Source organism: Crassostrea angulata, chromosome 6 (assembly GCF_025612915.1).
Source record: "Crassostrea angulata isolate pt1a10 chromosome 6, ASM2561291v2, whole genome shotgun sequence".
In the NCBI taxonomy this organism is placed as follows: domain Eukaryota; kingdom Metazoa; phylum Mollusca; class Bivalvia; order Ostreida; family Ostreidae; genus Magallana; species Magallana angulata.
The window spans coordinates 56812481-56834962 of record NC_069116.1 but is presented as its reverse complement, the minus strand read 5'-3'; the positions used below and the strand labels follow the sequence as shown (position 1 = coordinate 56834962).

At 35.2% G+C, this 22482-nt stretch overlaps 2 protein-coding genes across 2 annotated transcripts; one reads left to right on the top strand and one right to left on the bottom strand.

Moving 5' to 3' along the window:
* Positions 1 to 4861: 4861 nt before the first annotated feature.
* Positions 4862 to 19219, bottom strand: LOC128189502 (thioredoxin reductase 2, mitochondrial-like). The gene is made up of 17 exons (XM_052861136.1): positions 19068 to 19219; positions 18738 to 18809; positions 18256 to 18312; positions 17921 to 18065; positions 17599 to 17673; positions 17272 to 17350; positions 16554 to 16616; positions 16142 to 16212; positions 15994 to 16013; positions 15746 to 15837; positions 15454 to 15628; positions 15166 to 15311; positions 14454 to 14549; positions 14262 to 14354; positions 8280 to 8351; positions 5887 to 5975; positions 4862 to 5479 (listed from the first exon to the last, which is right to left on the bottom strand). The coding sequence occupies exons 1-17, from the start codon at positions 19153 to 19155 to the stop codon at positions 5356 to 5358; spliced, it is 1557 nt and encodes a 518-aa protein (XP_052717096.1). The 5' UTR covers positions 19156 to 19219; the 3' UTR covers positions 4862 to 5355.
* Positions 19220 to 20045: 826 nt separating this feature from the next.
* Positions 20046 to 22414, top strand: LOC128189296 (serine-enriched protein-like). Its single transcript, XM_052860846.1, has 5 exons — positions 20046 to 20228; positions 20376 to 20559; positions 20656 to 20906; positions 21274 to 21431; positions 21908 to 22414. The coding sequence occupies exons 1-5, from the start codon at positions 20210 to 20212 to the stop codon at positions 22001 to 22003; spliced, it is 708 nt and encodes a 235-aa protein (XP_052716806.1). The 5' UTR covers positions 20046 to 20209; the 3' UTR covers positions 22004 to 22414.
* Positions 22415 to 22482: the final 68 nt, after the last annotated feature.

The following is a 22482-nucleotide window of genomic DNA, read 5'->3' as shown; positions in this document are numbered from 1 at the left end:
CGCATTATTCAAAGCAATTCTCATATATTCCAAGAATTGACAATACATAAACAATAGAAAAATTTGCTTGTTTGGATATCATATCCTAAGACCAAAGATGAATCAACTGACCAATATCTTTATCCTTGGCCAAACGTATCAAATATAACATTGTAGAACGAACTAAAAATACTAGTAATCATATAAAGCGAAAGATGATTACTATGACATTTGTGGGTATGAAGATACTTCGGTTCAAAGGTTAATAAATGTGGATGAAAACAGCTAATTGTCATTTTTGGAACATCCCTCGTATAACAAATTATACACCAACTTATGCCTACGGTTGATTGATTACGTGGATTACAGTCCAAAACTAAAGTGGCAACCGTCAGCTAATTAAGTAACAGCCATTAAAAACAAGTCGTCGGAAACCCACGGCCAGTGTCGCATATGCTTACTGACCGTGTGCCAACTCATTAAACTTTTCTCGTTCTCGTGAATACTTAATACTCTATTTTGGTTGTCTCTTCATAAATTCGTAGAGAACATCTCACCAATCCCATAAATGTTTAAGAATGCATCTATCAACAGCAGCATAGGTTTTTGGAACATGATAGTCATTTTTAAACCTCAAAAAAGTAAATAGGTTTGCTAAATCTCATTAGTGAATTGAGAAAAGTAAAATATTCATGAATACGAGATAAGTTCAACGAGTTTGCCCACGGTCACTAAGTGTATGCGAGACTGGCCGTGGGTTTCCGGCGATGTAAGAAACATTTCTGATGCTGTACTGCCAGACAAAAAGGCACATGGCACTTACCGGCTTTCGTAAATTTTAACAAAAAACATAGGAAATGCAAATCAAGCGGAGGTCTCCTCCATTCTTTCTTTGATGAATTTTCTTCAATCGACTGTTCATGCAGTAAAATTATACAGCTTATTTCGCATAAAATTGCCTTTTTTACACATCGAGATATTGAGTTTCTCATTTAAAAACAGGTCTGAACCAGTGTTTTCCAGCGAAACAAAGCGACTGTAACTACTAGCTGTGCTTATGGCATGCACAATAAGAAAGTTTACAGATTCATAATCAATTCTTGTTTCAAATGTAATAAAAATATGAAGATTTTTTCTCAAAATGAGTCTGTTTCTCTGGGCTAGTGGAGACATAACGCGCTATATAGCAGGCCACTATGTCGTCTGCTTGTTCACGTCAGCGGGGTTTTTTCATAATAATTAACCGCGTTATTGTTATAAGGTGTCATTTATCAATTTTTTTTCAAGGGGCATGGTCACAATTTTGGTCAAAAATTATTTTTCCAATTTTAATATTTACAATGCTTCAGAAAGGCATTTTAATAGGCAACCGAAATTGGAGTGTCATATGTTGAGTTATAAGCGAGTTACAGAGCTTGAAATTCTTCGCTATGTAAACAAAGCGTTTGTTTACATTTTGAACGTTGAAGTAAAAACTTCGGGTTTAAACCTAAAATGAATGTGCTAAACGTTAGGAATCTTTTATATATGCTTAAAATAAATAAAAAGATGGACAAATAAGCTGGAAAAAGATTTTTATTGGAATACTGAACCTATCTAAACAAAAACAGTGCACGAGCCTTGTTTACATGACAAAGAATTGTGAGCCCTGTATCTTGCTTATAACTCTACGATTGACTATGAAATTTTATTTGATAATTAGAAATGCATTTCTAAAGCATTGTGAATAGTGAAAACCTAAATATAGAATTTGACCCAAATCGTGACCATGTCCCTTTAAGGAAAAGAGACGATACATAACGTTTTCAGATCTTTACAATGAAACACCCCCATCACAGCTAATAACATCATACGAATGAATTATGTGTGTCTAATAGTATGGTCACAAGATACTAGTATTAACGTTATGAGCAATTCGATCTTGAGTTTGGCCTTGAACTTTCAAAGATCATACATTTATCCTATGACCTCTAAGGTCACCATGTATGGAGTTCAAAAAGGAAATTGGACAGAACATTACCATAGTGAGCTGATAAATTTCAGTCTTGGGATGCAAAAGAATGATTCTGGCATTGAAATCAAAGAAAATGGGGATAAGACAACGCAAATGCCCATTCAGTTTAGTCGCAAAATACAATTTTGAATTTATTTGTTTCCAATTGAATCTATTCAAATATATTTTAATTCAAGTTTGCAAAAGCACACTTTCTAACTATATTCAGTTTTTAATATATTTAACAAAAGATAAAAAATTTTGCCACCGAGTCACTCCACTGAGCCATTTCAGACACAACAAAGTAGCGTGTTTAAAGGAAGTAAACATGAAAAAATTAATTGTTGCTTAATTTATTTTAAAAGCCTTTTGAAACTTAAAAATGGGGTCTGTTACTTTTTTGTTTATTTCTATCAAGAGATTTTATCAATTTAACAGTCTCAGTGAAAGGTTTATGGAGGTAATCCATTATTCCCCAGCATGCATCTGTTCTCTGACGTAGATAAGCCACATTGCTGCTGGTGACTGGGTCAATGTTGGAACTAGGCCAGTGTTTATGTTCAGAGTTGATAAAAGTTACAAGAAAAAATATGCCTTGATGTGAAGAAAAATGTTGTGTACTGTCATGAGAAGACAAGGATTTAGTACATTTCTATAAATGAACCTCAGATAACAATATATGATTTGTGCAAAAAATGAATAGATAAATTAATTTGTGAAATATGAGACCATCGCATTCCAGATGTTTGTACGGAGATGTGGCAGTCAGTGTTTACATATATAAATAAAATGCTGTTTGTAGATTTCAATTTAAATTAATATTAAAATGTAATTTCATTTTCTTTGTGGGGTTTCTTACTGTTACTTTTTATTTAAATGCCCTGGAAAATTTTCTGATTTGTTTTTATCTTAATTCTTGATGATATATGTACGCCGGTTCTGTTTATGCTGTCAGAAGAATAACAGGACTAAGACACTTTTTAAAAGTCAGGATGCTGAGCAATGCACCTTGTGTGCTCATTTATGTAGCACACATAATGTTTAAACTCATAAACAAGAAATTCCCGAGTGCAAGAAAAAATAGGTCACAATAACACTGATCCACGGACATTCCATTCTAGTTACATGTCACATTAACTGCTGGTGGGAATGCATCATTCTGAGATCCAAAATCTTCCTCCATAAACACTTTTTAAAAATCACAACTCTTTACATCCATTGCAAGTTTCAATTCACATTTTGATGATGGCATTTTATCTCTGTTACTAAACGTGTGTAAAAATGCAGTGTGTCTCACTGGCGTCAGCATCAGTGCTGCCCTCTCTTAGATGCTTAGAGATAACCCAGCAGGGAGGTAATGAATCAAACAATATGGCAGCGCTCATGGATTGCAAGAATTAGTTATTCTAAGTGGCATATCTTCTTACTGAGGAAAGTTCTGTCTAAACGGTTTTCAGATATCATTATACACATCAAACAGACAAATTTGAGCCCTTGATAATTTTTTCATGTTCACTTCCTTTAAATACTATGTGTCACTTTGGGCTGGAATTTACGGACTTGTATTATTTTTTCAAAATGTTCAATTGTTGGGGTACAAAATGATATTTTTAATGTATAGTGGGTCACCTCTCCACGTTTTTGATGATTGAAATCGGTTTGTTTTCCTTCAGACCTTATTTAGGCTAAGAGAAAAATATGGAGCACAGACCCACTCTATATAAGAAAATACCTTGAAGTTCTAAAAAATGACACTATTTGCAGGTTTTGATATGTATACGCCTGTTTGAGTCAACAATTTCCCGGTGTTGAACATATTCATAGGTTAAAAATCAATGATATGTTAAAGCTGCTTGGTCCGATTTTTTTAGTAATTACAGTATCAACATTTTTTTCATACAAATCATTTATCTTAGAAAGTTATGGACTTTCTTCTATTTACACCAGCAGAATCAGTCTCTTTTCAAAGTTGGAAATATTCAAAGTAAATAAAAATAATTTCTCTTTGGGCAAACGAAAAAACAAACCAAAATGCATCACGGGAATGTTTAGAAAAGGAAACCGCTTGGTTTCGTCCCCCGAATGATTGGGGTTATTCAACCCGCATGCTATGCAATGATTGTAAAGAAAGCAGACTTTGGAAATATTAGCGAACAAAACGTACACATGTTTATTTGTAATTTGTCTGATCATTTCGACCTTTATTTAAAGCGATGTAAAATTCGTAATACAACCATACCCGTCTCGTCGTCAGGGGTGAAATTTGACATGAGGCGAAATAACGCGGTACCTTTTAATGTCGTTTGTTTTGTTGGCAAATTTTGTACGTATTTTTCGTCATTGAAATTTGGCATAATTGACGGGTAAAACTACTGCAATGTCTATTACTATACATATACTAAGCATAGCCATCGTTTAAAAGCATGCATAAAATTTGATATAAAATCGGACCAAGCAGCTTTAAATATATATATTATTTCAAATGATATTTTCAGAAATATCAGATTGATTTGATATTTTAATTTTTCAGTATCTTGTTCGACCGTACATAGGCAATTTACACGCCTTATCCACCCATCTTCATTATTGATAAAAGGTCCCATTTTATCAGTTTATCCCCACAAAATGTTAAATCTGATAACGTTAGTGTAAAAATGCCAGCATAGTCTTCAGTAACACAGGATGAACAGGGCTGTGTGGCACACAGAGACATTTTGGTATTAAATACACCGGAAATCCAAACGGATATCCAGGGATGGGCGCGGCTAGATCCACAACGGCCGGACAAGACTATGGAATGCCGTAATGAGAGCGAGAAAATCGCTGCACACCGCGGAAATCAATGCTACCAGACTCATCAATGTGATCTAACTACAGATAACGCACGTGTTTACAATCAGCAGAATGCTTTAATGACACTGCAGAAATGTAATATGACAATGGAATTTGAAATCGACATATTGATATATAAATTATGTCACAATCTGGGTCAAGGCGGAAGCACGTGGCACCTGTTTCATCAGATCCGAATCTCTCGGTGTCGAGGTTGAATCCAGACCGCCATACTAGGTGTCAAAGAAGCCCATGACATCACAACCTCGCTCAACTTTCGGCTAGCTTCGTTATCATTTTGGCAGCAATGTTAAATATGCATAATACAAATCACAGTTAATTAATCACAATGGTTACACAAATAAATTCCACACGCACGACTTATTTTATCCTCGTCTTTATGCAAGGAAAAACTCCGCATCTTAGTTTCGTTAAATTAAATCTAATTCACGAGTACATAACTAAACAGCCCACCGCAATAGCAATAAACTATACAAACAACAATATATCACAACCCATGTCTAGCCGAACGCGAGCGAGGGCGGCTAACCTCAGCAGCCCGTGACCGTTGGGTCAGCTCCTGACCTCTTTGTGATGTGGAGCTTGACCACTTCCTCCGCGGTGGTAGGGTGGATTCCTACAGACCCAGATAAACCACTCCATGTGGCGCCACATCTTGAAAACAATAATAAACTCAATTTTACAGTTGTTTCATATTAAAAATCTGGAGTCATCATAAATCTTATCATTAAGAAATATTTAATTAATTATTTTTAATTACCAGCTAAAGTGGTAGTATGAATAGAAAAAACTAACGTTAAAAATGTCGCTTTTTCAGCATTTAAATTTTTAAAACCGCATATAAAAATCAACGGATATCAGCTATCATACAAATGTATGTCTGATGTTGAGGTTATGTAATTGCAACATTATGGTACATTGTAGCTCTCTTATTAAAAGAAAAATCAGGTATTATTCATCACATTATTTTAATCAAATTCAACTCCCCTAAATCTCGCGAGAGTAATGTATCTACATAGATCATATGTACCAGGTCTGTACAATTTTCCCCTTTTGGTTACCTTAAAGCGACTGCGAATCCCTGAATAACTTCACCGGCATTTGGGCCAATCAGATGCAGACCTAATATTCTGTCACCAAAACAAATGGCCTGAAATTCGATAAATTGGCACCGTTTCTTTAAAATATACAAAAAAGTACAAGAACATGACGACATGGCTTGCACCCTTAAAAAAACACAAAATATAAATAAATCTCAATTAGAATACATAACCCCGGGATAAAGAATGACTTCATCGTCGCTTTGGATAATAGTTCCAATATGTCGGCATAAAAACAAAATAAGAAAAGTCAAAGGTTGTGTTCCGACACTGTAATGAATAATTCCCCTCGTTATAGCTGTATAGGCGGCAAAATGGCCTTATTCACGAATTATTCTACATTTTACATACTAATTGTTATCTTGAACTGATTTTCTTTAAATTGGTATATTACTCATAACACTGCTACGATGTACTTTAAATTTCAACTTATTTTGTTATAATCAAGAATAAATTGAGAATATCAGGCGAGAAGATTTACCTATGGAGAACATGTTTAATAAACAAATGAGAAAGAATCAAAGCTCTTCTGGAAACGCAACTGTGTATCTACGATATCGCGATGTACACATCAGCAACGCTTTGTGCGGGTTAAAGTGTCTGAGCCATCTGCCGCAATCAGCGGTATCGTTACCACTAAAGCGGTGTCGACACGGTTCGTTACCCCGCTTCTTCACCTCACTCTGCACAGCTATCTGTTTCAACAATTGCATCAGCAGTTTTAAATTGATGCGATTGGTGTAGCAGGTTCATCTAGTGTTTTCAACTTAACACATATCATTCATGTTTTGGCTTCAAACACAATGACACAGACTTTCAAACTTAAAACAGATGGCTTATCGCTGTGGAACTTTTAGTGAAGACTCGCTTTAATTATCGCGTCAATATTTCACAAAGCTTCTGAAATATCAAACAAGTTGTTGGAACTGCAGGTGGCAAATTTTTTGATTCACTTTAAAACATCAAGGTTAGGCTGCGCTGCTTCCCATGAAACAGACGGCTAACAGAATAACTGACAGGACTGATTCACAGAGGAAAAGACCAAAAAAATGTGTCATTAGGTCAACGATCCCCCCGCCCAACAGAGCTGGCACCGGGGCAGATACTTTAACCGGGTATATTTGTGCAAAAATAGGTTTAAGAGTCGAAAATACTAGTAATTAAGTCGCTAAGGGTTACACATAAATTTTAATTTATTTGCATCAGCATGAGTCAATGCCAACAAATAATATTTAATGGTATACGATTAAACTATATTTTTAAACATTTACACTTCATAGATAGTGAACAGTTTATGCACAAAATCAATCATCAACGTGAATTAAAAAAGAAGATAGACGAGGTCGTAAGATTTTGTTAAGATTTTGATAATCGTGAATCTGATACAATTTGTTTAACTCATCGTGTTAAACAAAAATCAACCAAATCCCTTCCGCTGAAGCTTTTTTAAAAGATAGGGACTAAACGGAAGGAAGTATGGGGAGGAAGTAGCGATAACAGATGGTGCACCCCTATAGGAGGATGTAAAAATAGTCCAGGGGAACCTCTGATGTGTCACCTAATGCTTCACAGAGGAAGGTATAGCACCAGACAGGTGGTGTGCTATTTTCGATAAAAACCACTTAACATGAAAATCGTGAACTGGGTAAAAAAGGACGCCATTAGCAAGCAAGGAGATTGTTATTGATTAAAGATAGACATAACTGCAGAAGCGTATGCACTTTGCATCTTCACTGCTAAATGGTATACAGAGACCTAGAATGTTATCATTTTGTAAAGACCAAGAAAACCACATCCTAACATAAAAGATATCTAAATCTCTTTCATATCCAAGGATTATGGTTTCGCTCGTTGCCTTAAAACGATCGACTTCCGGTGAGGACAGAGGTTTTAAGCTTACCCACATCAATAAAATATTGGTTCAAGTCTACATCACGTGACTTTCCGGAGACGGATTCACCCAGTGTCTTTATCTCAAGGTAAAAGTACCGGTACAATACAAATGCAAACAGAATGAGACTATATTGGCTATGATAATCTTTTGAACAGAAGAATAAAGAAACCTGAGCGAAGTGATCTTTTATTTACGAGGATGGTGAATGGAAGGAGACATGTAAGCTACATACAATAGTTCTATAATAATCCCAGCCTGAAAGTTCAGTTAAATTAGAATTTGGGTCTTTGGTCTTTTTCAAATAGTAATCTGTTTCCATTTATGTGTCGACTTTCACATTATCCACTTATTACCCTATTCAGATTGATTTCTTAAAATACTCACCCCACTGAGACCAAATCTTGTAATATGTGTCTTGTACAATATAATATGGTATACCTATGCGGATTGTCTTGTGTACCTTGATGTAGCAATGGGAGGCGTCCCTCCGTGGAACTGCAAATTCCAGCGGTGTATAAAAGGCGTGATATACCTGGAAACACAAAGACCAAGCATGTGCAATTACACATCATAAGATGGACATGAATTACAATAAAAATTGTACGACAAGACTACAATTCCCCAAAACTACATAAAACTATTGCTGATTATACGGGTTACCCCCACCCCCATCGTTTGAATTTTTCAATTACATGCAGTTCTGCTCCGAGACAACTTGTACAACAATGAGAACTCATTCAATGTACGTAAAAATCAACTGATACAACAATGAGAACTCATTCAAAATAATCAATCATTGCTTTAGATGAGTAACACTGTCTTCGAGTTTAAAAAGATTTCATTTTAACCGAACCAAGTTGTGTTGAAGAGGCTTTTGACAGTATCAAAAGCAAAATTTCCTAGGGAAAAAAGAGAAAAGATTGTTTAAAGAAAAAATCTAAGGATTACATTTATAAAATGACAAACTTTTGACTTTTTTCCTGTTGCAGTCTTTTTAAAGTAGAATACTCTCTCTTTCTCTCTCTCTCTCTCTCTCTCTCTCTCTCTCTCTCCTCTCTCTCTTGTATCTAATTATTTTATTTCAAGTGACATATTCTCTCTCTCTCTCTCTCTCTCTCTCTCTCTCTCTCTCTCTCTCTCTCTCTCTCTCTCTCTCTCTCTCTCTCTCTCTCTCAGAGAATCAGAATCCCAAAGTTAATTTTGTTTGATAGATTCAAAGAAGAAGAAAAATGATTTCTTAAATTGCAACAGTTTATACCTTTCAGTTATATCCACTCGGGATTGCATCCAAGAACTTTTATTATGGAACGCCTCAACTGCCTTATGTAGAATATCTTCATAATATGATGATACTTCAACATTACATTCTAATACTTTAACATTACATGATATTTACATTCACTTTCTTTCCCCCTATTAAATTGCATTGATTGATTTGAGAGATATTATTTACGCTTAACACAGAAGACCCAATCACCAAATCTGAAGCGTATGAATACATTCAGTCTTCATTTAGTAATTCTCTCTTCGCGACTTCAAACCGGATCACGACCTAATATTATACTTACACTGATTGATATTTCATTGGTGTAAATATTTTTAACAGATAAATGAATTCAATTGATTAATTTCTTAGTATACCAAAAGTAAATTCATAAAATTACATATTGAAAAGTAAAATTGTGTAACTATAATTCAAAACGCTGTGGACTATTTTGTTCAGCATAATGCAGCATAATTCGGCTGTTCCAATGGCTCTTCTGTTAATTGCGCATTACTTGTTGAATTACACAGAGATTTAAAAAAATCTGCAACGGTGTGTGCAAACAAATTTTCATAACACGCTAACGCGCGTTATTCAATTTGTATGCCCACACCGTTGCAGTAATGAGACCACATCTTTCTAAAAAGAATGATTCAATGCTTAAATGGTACTTTAACATTAAGTGCTGTAACCTCAACATTACATGCTCATACTTCATTATATGATGGTACTTCACTATGCGGTAGTTCTAGAAATAGGAATAGGGAAGCGTCGCCTAAGGTCAACTAAAACTAGTTTAGACCGAGATACTCAACAAATGCTACTATTTTATTAAGTGTTGTCTTTTAAAATGGTCATTTTAAATTTTAAAGAATGGCTGCATGGTGAGACCATTGGGGCTTAGCGCATAAAAATCAGGGGGTACGAAAAGTCCTTCAGGGGATTTTGGTCTAAAAATGTGCATTCAGAATCCAATCTTTTGGTGCTTAGTCAGAGTGGACAGCTAAAGACTTTAAAATAGCACCTAAACAAAGACATCTGTCATTCATGTTAGATTGGACTTATGGGGATTAATGGGCTCTCCCTGGAGATCCACGTAAAGGAGTGGGCAATGTAAGCACTGATTTGTTCAACAGTAAAGTTACTGCTCAAATCAGATTCAATAGCAATGCAATGCTTTAACCTTTGCATGAATGGGGCCGTGATCTTATAAGTTGCATGTGTGGTTGTCGTTTGCCTAAATACATTGCACCAAAACAAATCGTATGTTCTGACAATATTTTTATTCAGTAGAGACCCTCTCTTATGAGCTATAGCGTAATGTGTACTTCTTCAGTTCCAGCTTTTTTACATGATCCAAACTAGTCTCAGTGGACCTTAGTCCTATATGATCAATCTCTGAAACAGAGAAACAGACCAGTGTTAAAAAAACTTCCCTATTTTTAGAACCACTGCATAGTGAAGAACCATCATAAAATGAAGTATCAGCATGTAATGTTAAAGTATCAGCACGTAATGTTAAAGTACCATCACGTAATGTTGAAGTATCAGCATGTAATGATAAAATATCATCATATTATGAAGATTATCTACATAAAGCAGTTGAGGCGTTCCATAACTTTTAATTTATGTTCCCCTTTTCGTACAGATGCTATTTACCAAATTTGGAAGCAGCTGAGGAAGTTGAAAATGTTCTCAAGTTTACTACAGACGAACAGGTAACAATGCACGACGCTGGGCGAAAATGGCTAGCAAGGGTTACCTGAGTGACTCAGGTGACCTAAATACAACCAAATAGTGATGCATCGTTACAGATGCGATGCAGAATGATTATCAAATATAAAATAAAAAAGTTGTAATGCTTTGTCAGTTCCTGGAAAATGCCCTTAAGATTTAATTTCGTAGAGAAGTGGTACGCATTGAACGGTAGAAAACAATGCGGTGTGCTTTTGTTGCAAACTCAAAAACGGAGGAATTAATCAGGAACCGGCCATCGCTTTGTTTTAATTCATTAAACATTACATAATTCGGCAATCTGCATTAAAGCAATGCGCATTATGAAATCATACTGGAATTCTTATAAGAAGTCAATGCGTTCAGATGAGGTATAAATAATCACCAACGAAACAGAGTTGAAGGCCAATACAATTAAGATGCTGACTCAAATCTTGATTATAGCTGCTCTGGAGGAAATTATGAGCAAGAAGATTAAGGGTTCAATTTGTAATCATTTTAGAAAGAAAAGTACATTTTGTGTTAATTAAAAGCTTATTGTAACACACCATCCATCGGAACACTTCATACCCCCGTGCGCGCGGCCTATGATGACTGTATCGATATTGGTAAACAGAAGATTGAGTTTCTGCTTCTTTCATAAAACACAAACAGGGGGCGTAAGTATTGACGAGAGGTCTCCGTGAAGTGTTTTCTGCAGCCTGTGTTTGTCCTTCCTTTTCTCAGCATAACGAGGTTCTTGACTCTGAACCCAACCAAGGCCGTGTAGGTTGTCTGGGTGGTTTCTAGCCTCGTTCTGAGATTCCGTCACGGCATCGGGTGAGGGCAGTGTGGAGCGAGAGGACTAATCTCTGCCTCCCGGTCGGATCCATCCAAGGCCATACCAGGGCGGCTGATACGTTGGACACGATTTGTGACTATTTACAACTTCTGGTCCTTTGGGGTGGAACTGTATGAGATCATCTAAGATGGTAACTCCGACCACCTGGGCCGCAAAATCAATTTCATATTATTTGGAATAGCTTTGTCTCTCTCGGGCACGGCTTAAATTAATGACCTTAATTTGTAAGGTGCACATAATTTTCATCACATTAAACGGTTATTTTGTCTTTGTATCAAAACAAATCAGGGATATTATGCGCTATTAACTTTCAATCTTTTTTTATTCTTAAAGTTCAACCATTCCCATCGAAATCTTTGTACATGGATTCCCGCTTTTGATTCTGGTGACAGTGTCGTCTGGTGTAAGTCTTTGATCGTCTGCACGTTGAACGGGCTTCTTTTAATGGCGTGAACTGGTGAAAAGGTCGATAAACCTGTTCTGAGTTGACGGACTCCTGTGGTTTGTGTTTACTTGGTGTGACAACTTCTCACCGCACAGCATCTGAAGCTATGGATCCGATCTATTGACTCCTGCATTTTTGTTAATTAGAGCACATAATCATACCGCCATTGATTGCCCATATTAAAAAGATAAAGTTCAGAAACATTCTGCACTCGATTTCTGACATCAAACAAACATGACCTGAAGTGCGCAGCCAGCACTCCACTTGTGTGTTGACGAAACTGACATCCGTTGATTGGTTCAAAGTGGCGAGTTGGTCTTGATATCGTTATACGATTCTCAATGAAAAGGTACCGGTCCCTTGTTTATTTCAAAGTGTCATTTTTTAAAATTTTATTCAGGTATCTAGTACCCAGAAGTCCAAGTCCTGAACCAAAAGTGCAGCTGCGCGGAGTCAAATCCGATATAGATTTATCAGAATGTAAATGAAGTCGTTTTAGCTTGCAGAAGAAATTAAGCGGTGCGAGGGCAATTGCGGTGCGAGGGCAATTGCTTTGAATTTCAGAGTAACGAAACAATCATGCATTCAATGTAGTTGTTCAAATGCATATTCAATTCAGAACACACCATGAATGCATATCAAAATCATTGTGAAAATGTGATGTATTGACCATGTTAACATAAAATCAATGTGCTTCCTTTAGGGTTTAGATAAATTTGGAATTCTTTTCTCTCAAATTTCCAATCAAAACTGATTTCTGACACTTTGGCTACATACATGTATATATACTTTAAGATCTAAACGAACTAGTGAAATACTTATATAGATCATGATACCATCTTTATATTTGTATTAACTACTTTTATGACTACATAGATATGTATATTGTTAATATGTTATGACAAACTGATGTACATTTATTGGGCCGTTACCTGTTCATGTATGGACTATTTTGTATGTAGAATCTGTCTTTTAGACATTGATTTTCTCTTTAATAACTGAAATCTTGTATATCCCTCTGGGCCCAAAATTGGAAATAAAACTATTATTATAGATTTATGCATTGTTTCCAATAACTAAGACATCACCTTACTTAATATTTGTCAGATTTTTATAGCAGGCAATACATGTACATACATGTTTGCATCGTATGTCCTTCACAAAGATAGCTGACAAATTGAAAGGTACTCAGACAGATGTGATTTGTCAGTGAAATAAGTTATCCCTCTCTTCACATTGATCAGTGGTTAAATGTGCACATCCTCTTTTATCTTAGAGGGTATTCCATTGAGGAGTCCAAATCTCAAGGCCAAACACAGCCACTGATATCCTTTGCATCCATATAAAACTTACACTATTGGTGCAAATGTACTGCCATGTATGTTAAACATGTACAAATTGATACAGTTTACATTGTTTGAGATTATGTACTGCATTTCAGTACAGTATGCATATTTTTTTCCTGTTTTATTTTTTACCTATGAAAGATCTTCAACACCAACTGAATATTGTTAAAAAATGACTTCATGAAAAAAAATATGCAGATTAAGTTTTCAAATACTGATATTTTATTTTATTCTTTTAAAAAAAAGTTTCTATTTTTTACCTAAGAAAGATCTTCCAGGACTACTCAATATTGTTAAAAAATGACTTAATAAAAAATCATGCAAATCAAGTTTTATTAGGGTCTAATATCAGGTTAAGATAAACAAATTATTCAAGGAAAATGTCATTCACTGAAGGTCACATCTTTTTTTATTTCACACTAAGTGGTGAACCACTAGTACTGCAACTAAACAAAAGTATCTTGAAGTATATGTGCAGAGTAGAGGATCTTTCCAATGAACAGGGGTTTTGCACAAAATACTGGTGTCAGAGGAAAGCCCGCTAATAGAATAAGTAAATCTGATACTGTGGAATCATTAGATTTTGTAGTAGCTCAATAATTCGTGGGTACCTCTCATATTCCAATTAACACCCTCCTCGAAATAATAAATTAGGGTTTCAAAGTCATATTCTGTTATGTAGGTATAAGAGAATACACAATATTACATCCCCATGAACCTGTAAATTTTAAGCGATCCACAAAAATTGGCCCCCACAAGTTTTAATGATTCTATAATAATTACAAATGCATGAAGATGAAACCCTGACTGACCTCGATGTTTTCTTCTCCGTGTCGAGAGACAGCCTTTTCTTCAGAAATCCCCACTACTCCATACTCCAGGGGTGTGAATACTGTGGTTGGAATCTATAACAGGAATAAGTATAAACTTAAGAGTCAGGGCAGAGGAGGCTACAAAGTTGTCCACTTCACAAACAAATCCTTGGAACACCTCCCCATGCTTACCATATCGTAGTCCATCTGGACCTGACTGCCCCCAAACAAGCGGTCCGCCAATAACTGTCCAGCCTGAATGGCCACAGGGGTGAGTTCTGGACGATTCTAAAACAGAAGGAGATTTCAAACTGGATTACAGGAATCATGGATAATAAGAACACATATAGAAACTAATCCATTCACATACAGAGCCAAACTTTCTAGTGTTTTCTTTAGCTCCTTTTGTTATTATCAAACACAAAAATTTTGAAGTACTTTTTTTTTACAAAGTTTAAAACTTTGAGGTTTAAGACAAAGGTACATGTAAATAAACAAGATACAATGCTTTTTCTGCATCATTTAATAATTTTCGTATAATATGGGGTAATATTAATTTATAAGTTTTAACTATACACATTTGCCTTGATTTAAAGTAGTTACAATATATTATTAGTTACATGGTTTGAAGTTGACCTACCGGTAATATGGTTTATATGTGGTTAGTAAATTCCATATGGGGCGAGAGCAGAGCAAGAGACCCCATTTGGAATTTACTGACCACATCTAAACCATATTAGGTCAACTTCAAACCATGTAACTTATGTTAGATATTAGTTTATGGTTATATCTTGACATGGATAATGGACCATGATAATACATGTAATGGTCTAGCCCAGCATATGTCCCCATTCTTGTGAGCTGTTTGCCCCCAGTAATTCAACTTCAAAAGAGAATTACTTACATGTAAAATATCACCAATAGCATAAATGTTTGCTACACTAGTTCTCTCATGGTCGTCACTGTGACCCCCAAAAACCTTCTGGGTCGTTTGGTCAACTTCAACTCCTAGAGCCTCCAAGTTTAGATTATTTGCGACAGCGTGCCTACCTGTAAAAAAGAAAATGAAAAATCCCAAATATGAAACTTATTCATACAACACTTCCAACATTTAAAAAAGAAAATGAGAGAGAGAGAGAGAGAGAGAGAGAGAGGGGTCATGAGTGAAAGAGGCAGCTAATAAGCTACTAACCTGTTGCAAACATGACAGTATCAAAGACTTCTTCCTTTGTCTGTCTGTTTGTCAAGTCTTCATACTTGACGACTAGCCGCCGTCTGTTGTCTTTCTCTATGCTGACTGGCACACACTTCCTCAGGAACCTTGTTCCTTTAGATTCCATAGACTCTGCAACAAGTTCTGCCATTTGCTGCATTGAAGGGAAAATTATTAATTGAGCGAGTACCGGTACATGTAGAAAACAAATATAGGTAGTAGTAATAATAACAAACTTGTTGCACAAGGAGAGATAACTGGGGATATTTACCTGATCAAACTGCTTGAGAGGTCTGGATCGAACCATTATGCTAGTATCAAATCCTAATCCATTCAAAAAGCCACCACATTCTAAAGCAATATCTAACTTAGTCAGGATAATAACAGGAAACAGAGATTAGATGGTTTATAATTTCATTAAAAGTTTTCAAAACCTAACCCTAACCACCCAATTTTATAAAATAAATATTTGAGAACCAAAATCAACAGAATGATTTTTGTGGGTGTGTCAAAGGATACAACTAGCACCAATCAACAATCTGAAAGGACAGAGAAAAATCAAATCTACGAGGAAACTACCGACTTGCATAGGATGTGCTTTATATTCACACTAGACTTAAATTGAAAGAGAAAGACTGATATATACTAGTGTTTGAATAGTCCTTACGTTTTTCCAGGTGATTTCTTCATCCAGAATAAATCATCACTTGTCACACCATACTCAACAGCACCAGGTATCTGCAGTCAAGAGAAGTTTATTGAGCTTTACCTTGCAGTCACAACCATTTGGAGGCTGGATGGTCCACAAATTAACCATTAGATCTGCCTTAAAATTTCTTATGTGATATTTTTTGACATAAACCATCATTAAGTAGAGAAAAATTGAATTAAATTTAGCTTTAAAATTTGAACTTTTCCTATATCTTTAAACAGTCTGTGCCAGAGCCCTCTGACTAAAGGAGACTGATAAAGTCAAAAAATGGCCACAACCTCCAGACCTTTTCATAATCAGTAATACAAACTGGTTTTTCCAGATCACCTTGATCTATTACCTAGATAAATTGATGACCTTGACCCACCTGAGAAGGAACATAAGGTCTAACTCCTACAGCTATCACAGCATTCCTTGTCTTCAGCAGTCTCTAAAACAGATCAACAAATGGGAACTTTATTTGTTAAAAAGTGACAATGTTTTGGTTGAAAATAACCTAGTGTGTTTGAAATAAAAAACCACAAATATTTTCTTCTTCTTTAATAGATTTATTTCTATAAGATGGTGAAATAAAACATAGTTATCAATAAACAATTAATTATCATTTTAAGTTATTAAACATGGTGAAACAATGTGTTTAACATTGGTCTTCGACCTGATCAAATCACCTATAAAACTTTTCTTGTTTTAACTTTCAACTACTCACTGGAAGAATTTGAATTCCCTTATGCTCTTTTTCATGGTTTTATTTGGATCATGTTAAATTCACAGTCTAATTAACTTAAAAACAAACTTTGCATAACTGGCAAGTATTAAAGCCTGCTTTGTTACAATAAAATAGACCATCAGTAAGTTACTGACCATTCAGACAGCAGCAAGTTCCTTGCCCCCCCCCCCCCCCCCCCCCTTTACAACTGCCTGTCCTGCACCTCAGGAAATAGATGCTGTCTCTGCATGGGGGTCAATGAACAAACTATTGTCCTTTTTAGTTAAAACGGATAGGTGTACAATATTACAGTAAATGGCAAATTTTCCAGTATCAATAATGAGCCCCCAGTATCCCACTTCCTAGTTATATGTCTTACCTCTGTCCCATTACTCTCTTTAACCCTCACAGTGTGGGGGTCCTTAAAACTCCCTAACCCGTTGATGTACTCAACATTTCTTAAAAATGAATGCATTCAATGAGTTCACAATTCAAAGTGAAAATAAAATTACATATATCCTTATTTCTTATTAAGTATCAACTTCAAGTCCAAAAGTCTTACAGGTATCTATATCTACAATTAATAATCAAGCAAAATTTAGTTTTCACAAATTCATTTGATCTTTTAAACTCAGAATTACATGTATGTAATTGATTCATATAGTTTGAATGTATGCATCAACATAATATATGTAGAAAGAATTACTTGTCTCGGAGTTGCACCCTGTGACCCCAGTTCAAGGATTTCACGTGATTCTGTACAGCTGTTGATAAAGTCGTCCTGGAATGAAACCCTGATTGGATTAATGCCAATGGCAGGGAGGTTTCACATGAAAATCTATTTTAAAACCGAAATATCAGTATCATACAATTGTATACATGTACCTATTAGAATTCTCTGAATTTGATATGTGACAGGAAAACAATTGCTTGCCAAAACTTAATATATACTGAAATTGTTTTGAATGATACAAATAGTATCCTTATTTGTCAACAGTGAGAGAAAATGTCAATTAACAATAGATTACCAGTCACTCTGGACTTGATCGGGAACATTCCAGCCATAGGCTTTGGAATCTCTGATGGCATCACCAAGAAGGGAGGCATGATGCATCAGTTTCTTTGGGATGCACCCCACATTGACACATGTCCCTCCCAAACCCCATGTGGTTCCTGAAAATGATCAAGATTGTGAAAAAAACTTCTTCTTTGATTGACTGTCCTGTCATAATCTAATCTATAAATTATTTGCAAAATATTTATGGATCTGTTGTATTTGATTGATTTAGGAATTCAGAACATGTATACAGGTATGTAAACAAACAGTACACATGTACCCAAAAGCAATTTTTTTTTTACCTACCTTGGGTGGATGGAGTAACAAAATCTAAGACAGCTACTTTTTTCTGAAGTTGGGAGGCTATCAAAAAATCCAGTTTCACTTTTAGTTATCATTTTTTCAGTTCTTGACAACACTCACAGTTCAACATTTCAAATACCATGACCAGTTCTTGATTTTTCATATATATATTTTTTTTAATTTCTTGAAAGAGAGGTGAAGTTAGTATTACATGTATGTGCCTGTTGCTTGTGTTGTATTTCTTAGCCAGAGCATTAGATTCATTATAAGTTATATAATTGGTAACACAAGTAATATGCACATTTGCAAAGATTTAAATCCAGCTTCATTTGATCACTTGTGTAAATCTGCCCTAACTATTAACAAGCCAAAAAAAAAGGCAGATTTGTAAAATTGAATTACGTGGTCAGCTGGTCTAAATGATTGCATGCTCATGTGGGGGACATAGAGAGAAAGTATGTAAGTCATTGTACTGCTGTCCATACCAGCCTTTGCACATGCCAAGCCCCCAGATCCTCCTCCGATCACCACAAGGTCATAGTCCTCTGTAGAGGAACCTGTTAAGATTACACTTACAATGTATTCATTCGTGGGTATTCAAATGCAACCATACTGTTCTTAGTCAAATAAAATATTAGCATAGGATAAATTTATGTCAAATTTACTTGTATTCTTCTTGAAGATGAGAGAATTTAACAGCACCGAGCATTATTATTTATTTCTACTTCACCTAACTTTGCTGCTGTAGAAATTAGTCTTTTTTATCTCTCATATTCTGGAAGTAATTGTACAAATTCTGTGGTTTATACTCTTACTTGTAAATTGTCTGTAATTTCTCGGCAGCCGTTTAAAAATGAAAGTTCTTGAATGTTTATTTACAATGTTGTTTATGGGCGCAGACATCTTTTCCTTACAATATCTTGGATTTCAAACCCGACTAAAATTGATGTCGTACTGAATTATTCATTAAAATTAAAAAGAAAGCCAAAATTCTCTACAAAAGCTTTGCTTTTCATGGTGGTTTTCATTAACATGAAATCATATTTTGTCGAAATATTATCTACAAAAAAGTTATAATTGTGCAATAATTGCCTGAATTATCGAGGATTTACCAAACTATAATAATGTAATTGGTAGTAACAGCTGTTTTATTGGTTAATTAATTAAACAATGTAAAATACCACGCGATTAACCAATTATCTCAATAAGATTAATTTAGAGATGAAGTACAAGTACTCTTTTATGACATACACAGATCATATATATAATGGTCTTCCTTGTAATCCAAACTTGAGATATCAGAAAATCTTTCATAAGAATAAAAAGTTTCTCAGAGTTTTAAAAGAAATTTTAACATGGACGTGGATCTTACAAGAAATGATGGTATTTTTTTTTTACAATCTTTGCATTATCATAACAAATTTTATATGTACTTCTATGCTCAATTCAACTTCAAAGTATCTTTTTATTATTTTTTTAAATGTGTATGTGAGATAAGGAGACTGTTTTTTAGCTCTGAAACAGAAAGTTAATAGATAGTCTAAATAAAAATTTATGTCATATAAATCTGATTATAAAAAACCCAACGATGTCAAAGGCGCAAAAAACATTAAAAAAAGAAAAGAAAATAAAGGAATGCGCTAATCATGTCACTGTCCTTGATAAAGATCTAAACGTCACTGACGACACAATCTCAACCACGCGCCATGTTTGTTTACATTTCTCATTGTCCACGTGGAGGGTGTCATGTGCGTGAAATGTCAATATTGTTACGGTGGTCTAAATTAATCCCAACACACTGATGTCAAACTATGATTACAACCACAGCGTTTTATTTTCGTCCCCTACAGTACTTATTCCATAGATGTATTCTGACCGCTCTGACAATCAAATCTGTCAAAAAAATAGAATTGCATGTTTCAATTGTTAAATGATGATCGGAGATTGAACACTAAAAATGACTTGCAAGGATGAAGGTATTTCTCAATTCTTAACGTATTATTTATGTACAATGTATATAATTTCAGCATATATTGGTATTTTTAAAAATTAGTGGAATATTTGTGTTCTTTTCTTAAAATTCAAATTTATAACTATGTACATTTTTTCTCTCCAATTTCAAGGTGACTTCTGGGCCCAGAACAAAAACAGCGACCCCTTTGTGATGGTGCTGAAAAACAGATACGAACTCTGCGAGGACCTCAAGTACGTCATTTCCGTTCCAGATCTATGCGACGTCCTGTTTCTTGTTGGACCGGAAAAGACGCCCGTGTACGGCATTCGAGCAATTCTTGCAACAAGAAGCAGGTATTACTTCATCACTTTACCATGATTTTTGTAACAAATTAAAAAAAACCGGTTTGATAGAACGCTGAAATTTTATGACACCTTTTTCTTCTCTAGATTGATGTACCAAATGATTTTAAGAAGCCAGCAATCTACAAACACTGTGGCTAAAGAAACATCTACTATCAAGAGGGGACTGAAGTCCGTCAAGCAGGCTTTGAGCAGAAAGAAAGCCAGCCCCAAGACGATGCGACCCAGCCCCGACAAGGTCACGATTGAGGTCAAGGACTTTGAGGTGGGCGTGTTTGAGCGCCTGATGCGGTACATTCATTGCGGTGTGGTGGCCGTAGATCCCAGGACTGTGGCAGGTCAGGCATTTGAAAATCACATATCGGTAGTTACTGATATACTCTTCTTTTTTATTTATCGAAATCAAAGACATAACTAGCTAGCATGTGCAAAGCCCTGTCTGGTGTTTGCTTGGATAGCCTCTTAAACAGTCCGAAGCTTCGTTGATACAATGCATATTCATTGTATTGATTTTTTATGTGGAAAAAATAAATTTCTATTATTCAGTGATGTACAATATTGTATGCATTTGAGGTATTAAAACATAAACGTTGTCATAACTTTTACTCAACTTTAGGCCCCCAAAATGTATATATACAGAAGGAATATTTATACACACCACACAAGCAATGGAGCTCCTAGAGAATACGTTGATTATTATTTCAGGTATGATCAACGCCGCTAAGATGTTCGAATTTCCGGATCTTCACGCTGCATGCTGGGAGTTCGCCATGGAGTGCATGCGCCCCGACACACTGCCCCTGATGGTAGAGGGGGCCACCTTGTACAGTCAATTCAAAGAAACCAGAAAACTCATGCAGAAGGTATAGGATTTTTCTTTAACCAGTGCATGGAAAAAATTGCTGGGTTGATTTGAACATATTGCATTTTCATTACAATTAGGCTGGACAGTTTCCTAATATTTGTGAAAAATATTCAGACTTAAGTCTGAGATTTGACTTAATTTTTTTTCTCGAGAAATCGGATCTGGAACTGATATTGCAATTCTTCAACATATTAAAACTTTTTGCATGTCTAAAAATGGCAAGATATATCAAAATACATAGCAATGTTTGTTCATACATGTACAACAGAGTAAAGTTTCCAACAGAGCATTTTGATACAAATGAAATGTGAAGAATTCCCTGAATATATTAAGTATAATCGGTCATTTTTGTTATGATACAAAAATATCTATTATTTTGCACAAAATACATGAAGAGTCAGACAAGTGAATTTTATTGACAAAAGAAATGAAAATTGATGCATATTCTTAGATGTTGTTTTCTTGTCTTTACAGGTGATTTCTTACCTGGGAGATACCCCTGACGTTATTCAATGTTGTCCGGAAATTCAGAGCCTGATTCCACTTCGTTCAGATGAATTCATGTGCTAATTCATAGAAATGTTCACTTGTTCCATAGACATGATTATAATAATTCATAGTCATGTTCGTTCGTTCCGTGGTCAAGTTCATGTTTATGTGTTAATTCATAGACTTGATAAGACATGATAATTTCATTGTATTCATAAACATAATCATGATCATGTTTTAATTCACAAACCTTTCTTTGTTTATGTATGTAATTTACAGACATGATTTTGTTCATGCATAAGTTGATTCATAAAATATAATCATGGACTTTTCAAATGTTCCGAAACCGAGGATGAAATGTGAACTTTGGAACATAGTGACCACGATTTCTACAACAGTGCCAAAAGTTACACCAGTCTGAAGTAACACAAAATGTATATTTGTATAACTATTTATTTGTAAATAAATGTATCGATCCCGTACAAAGTAATATTATTTGTTGTTGTTTTGCATTCAGAGAACTTTGAATGAAATAAAAGTGTAGATTTTTTCTATGTATC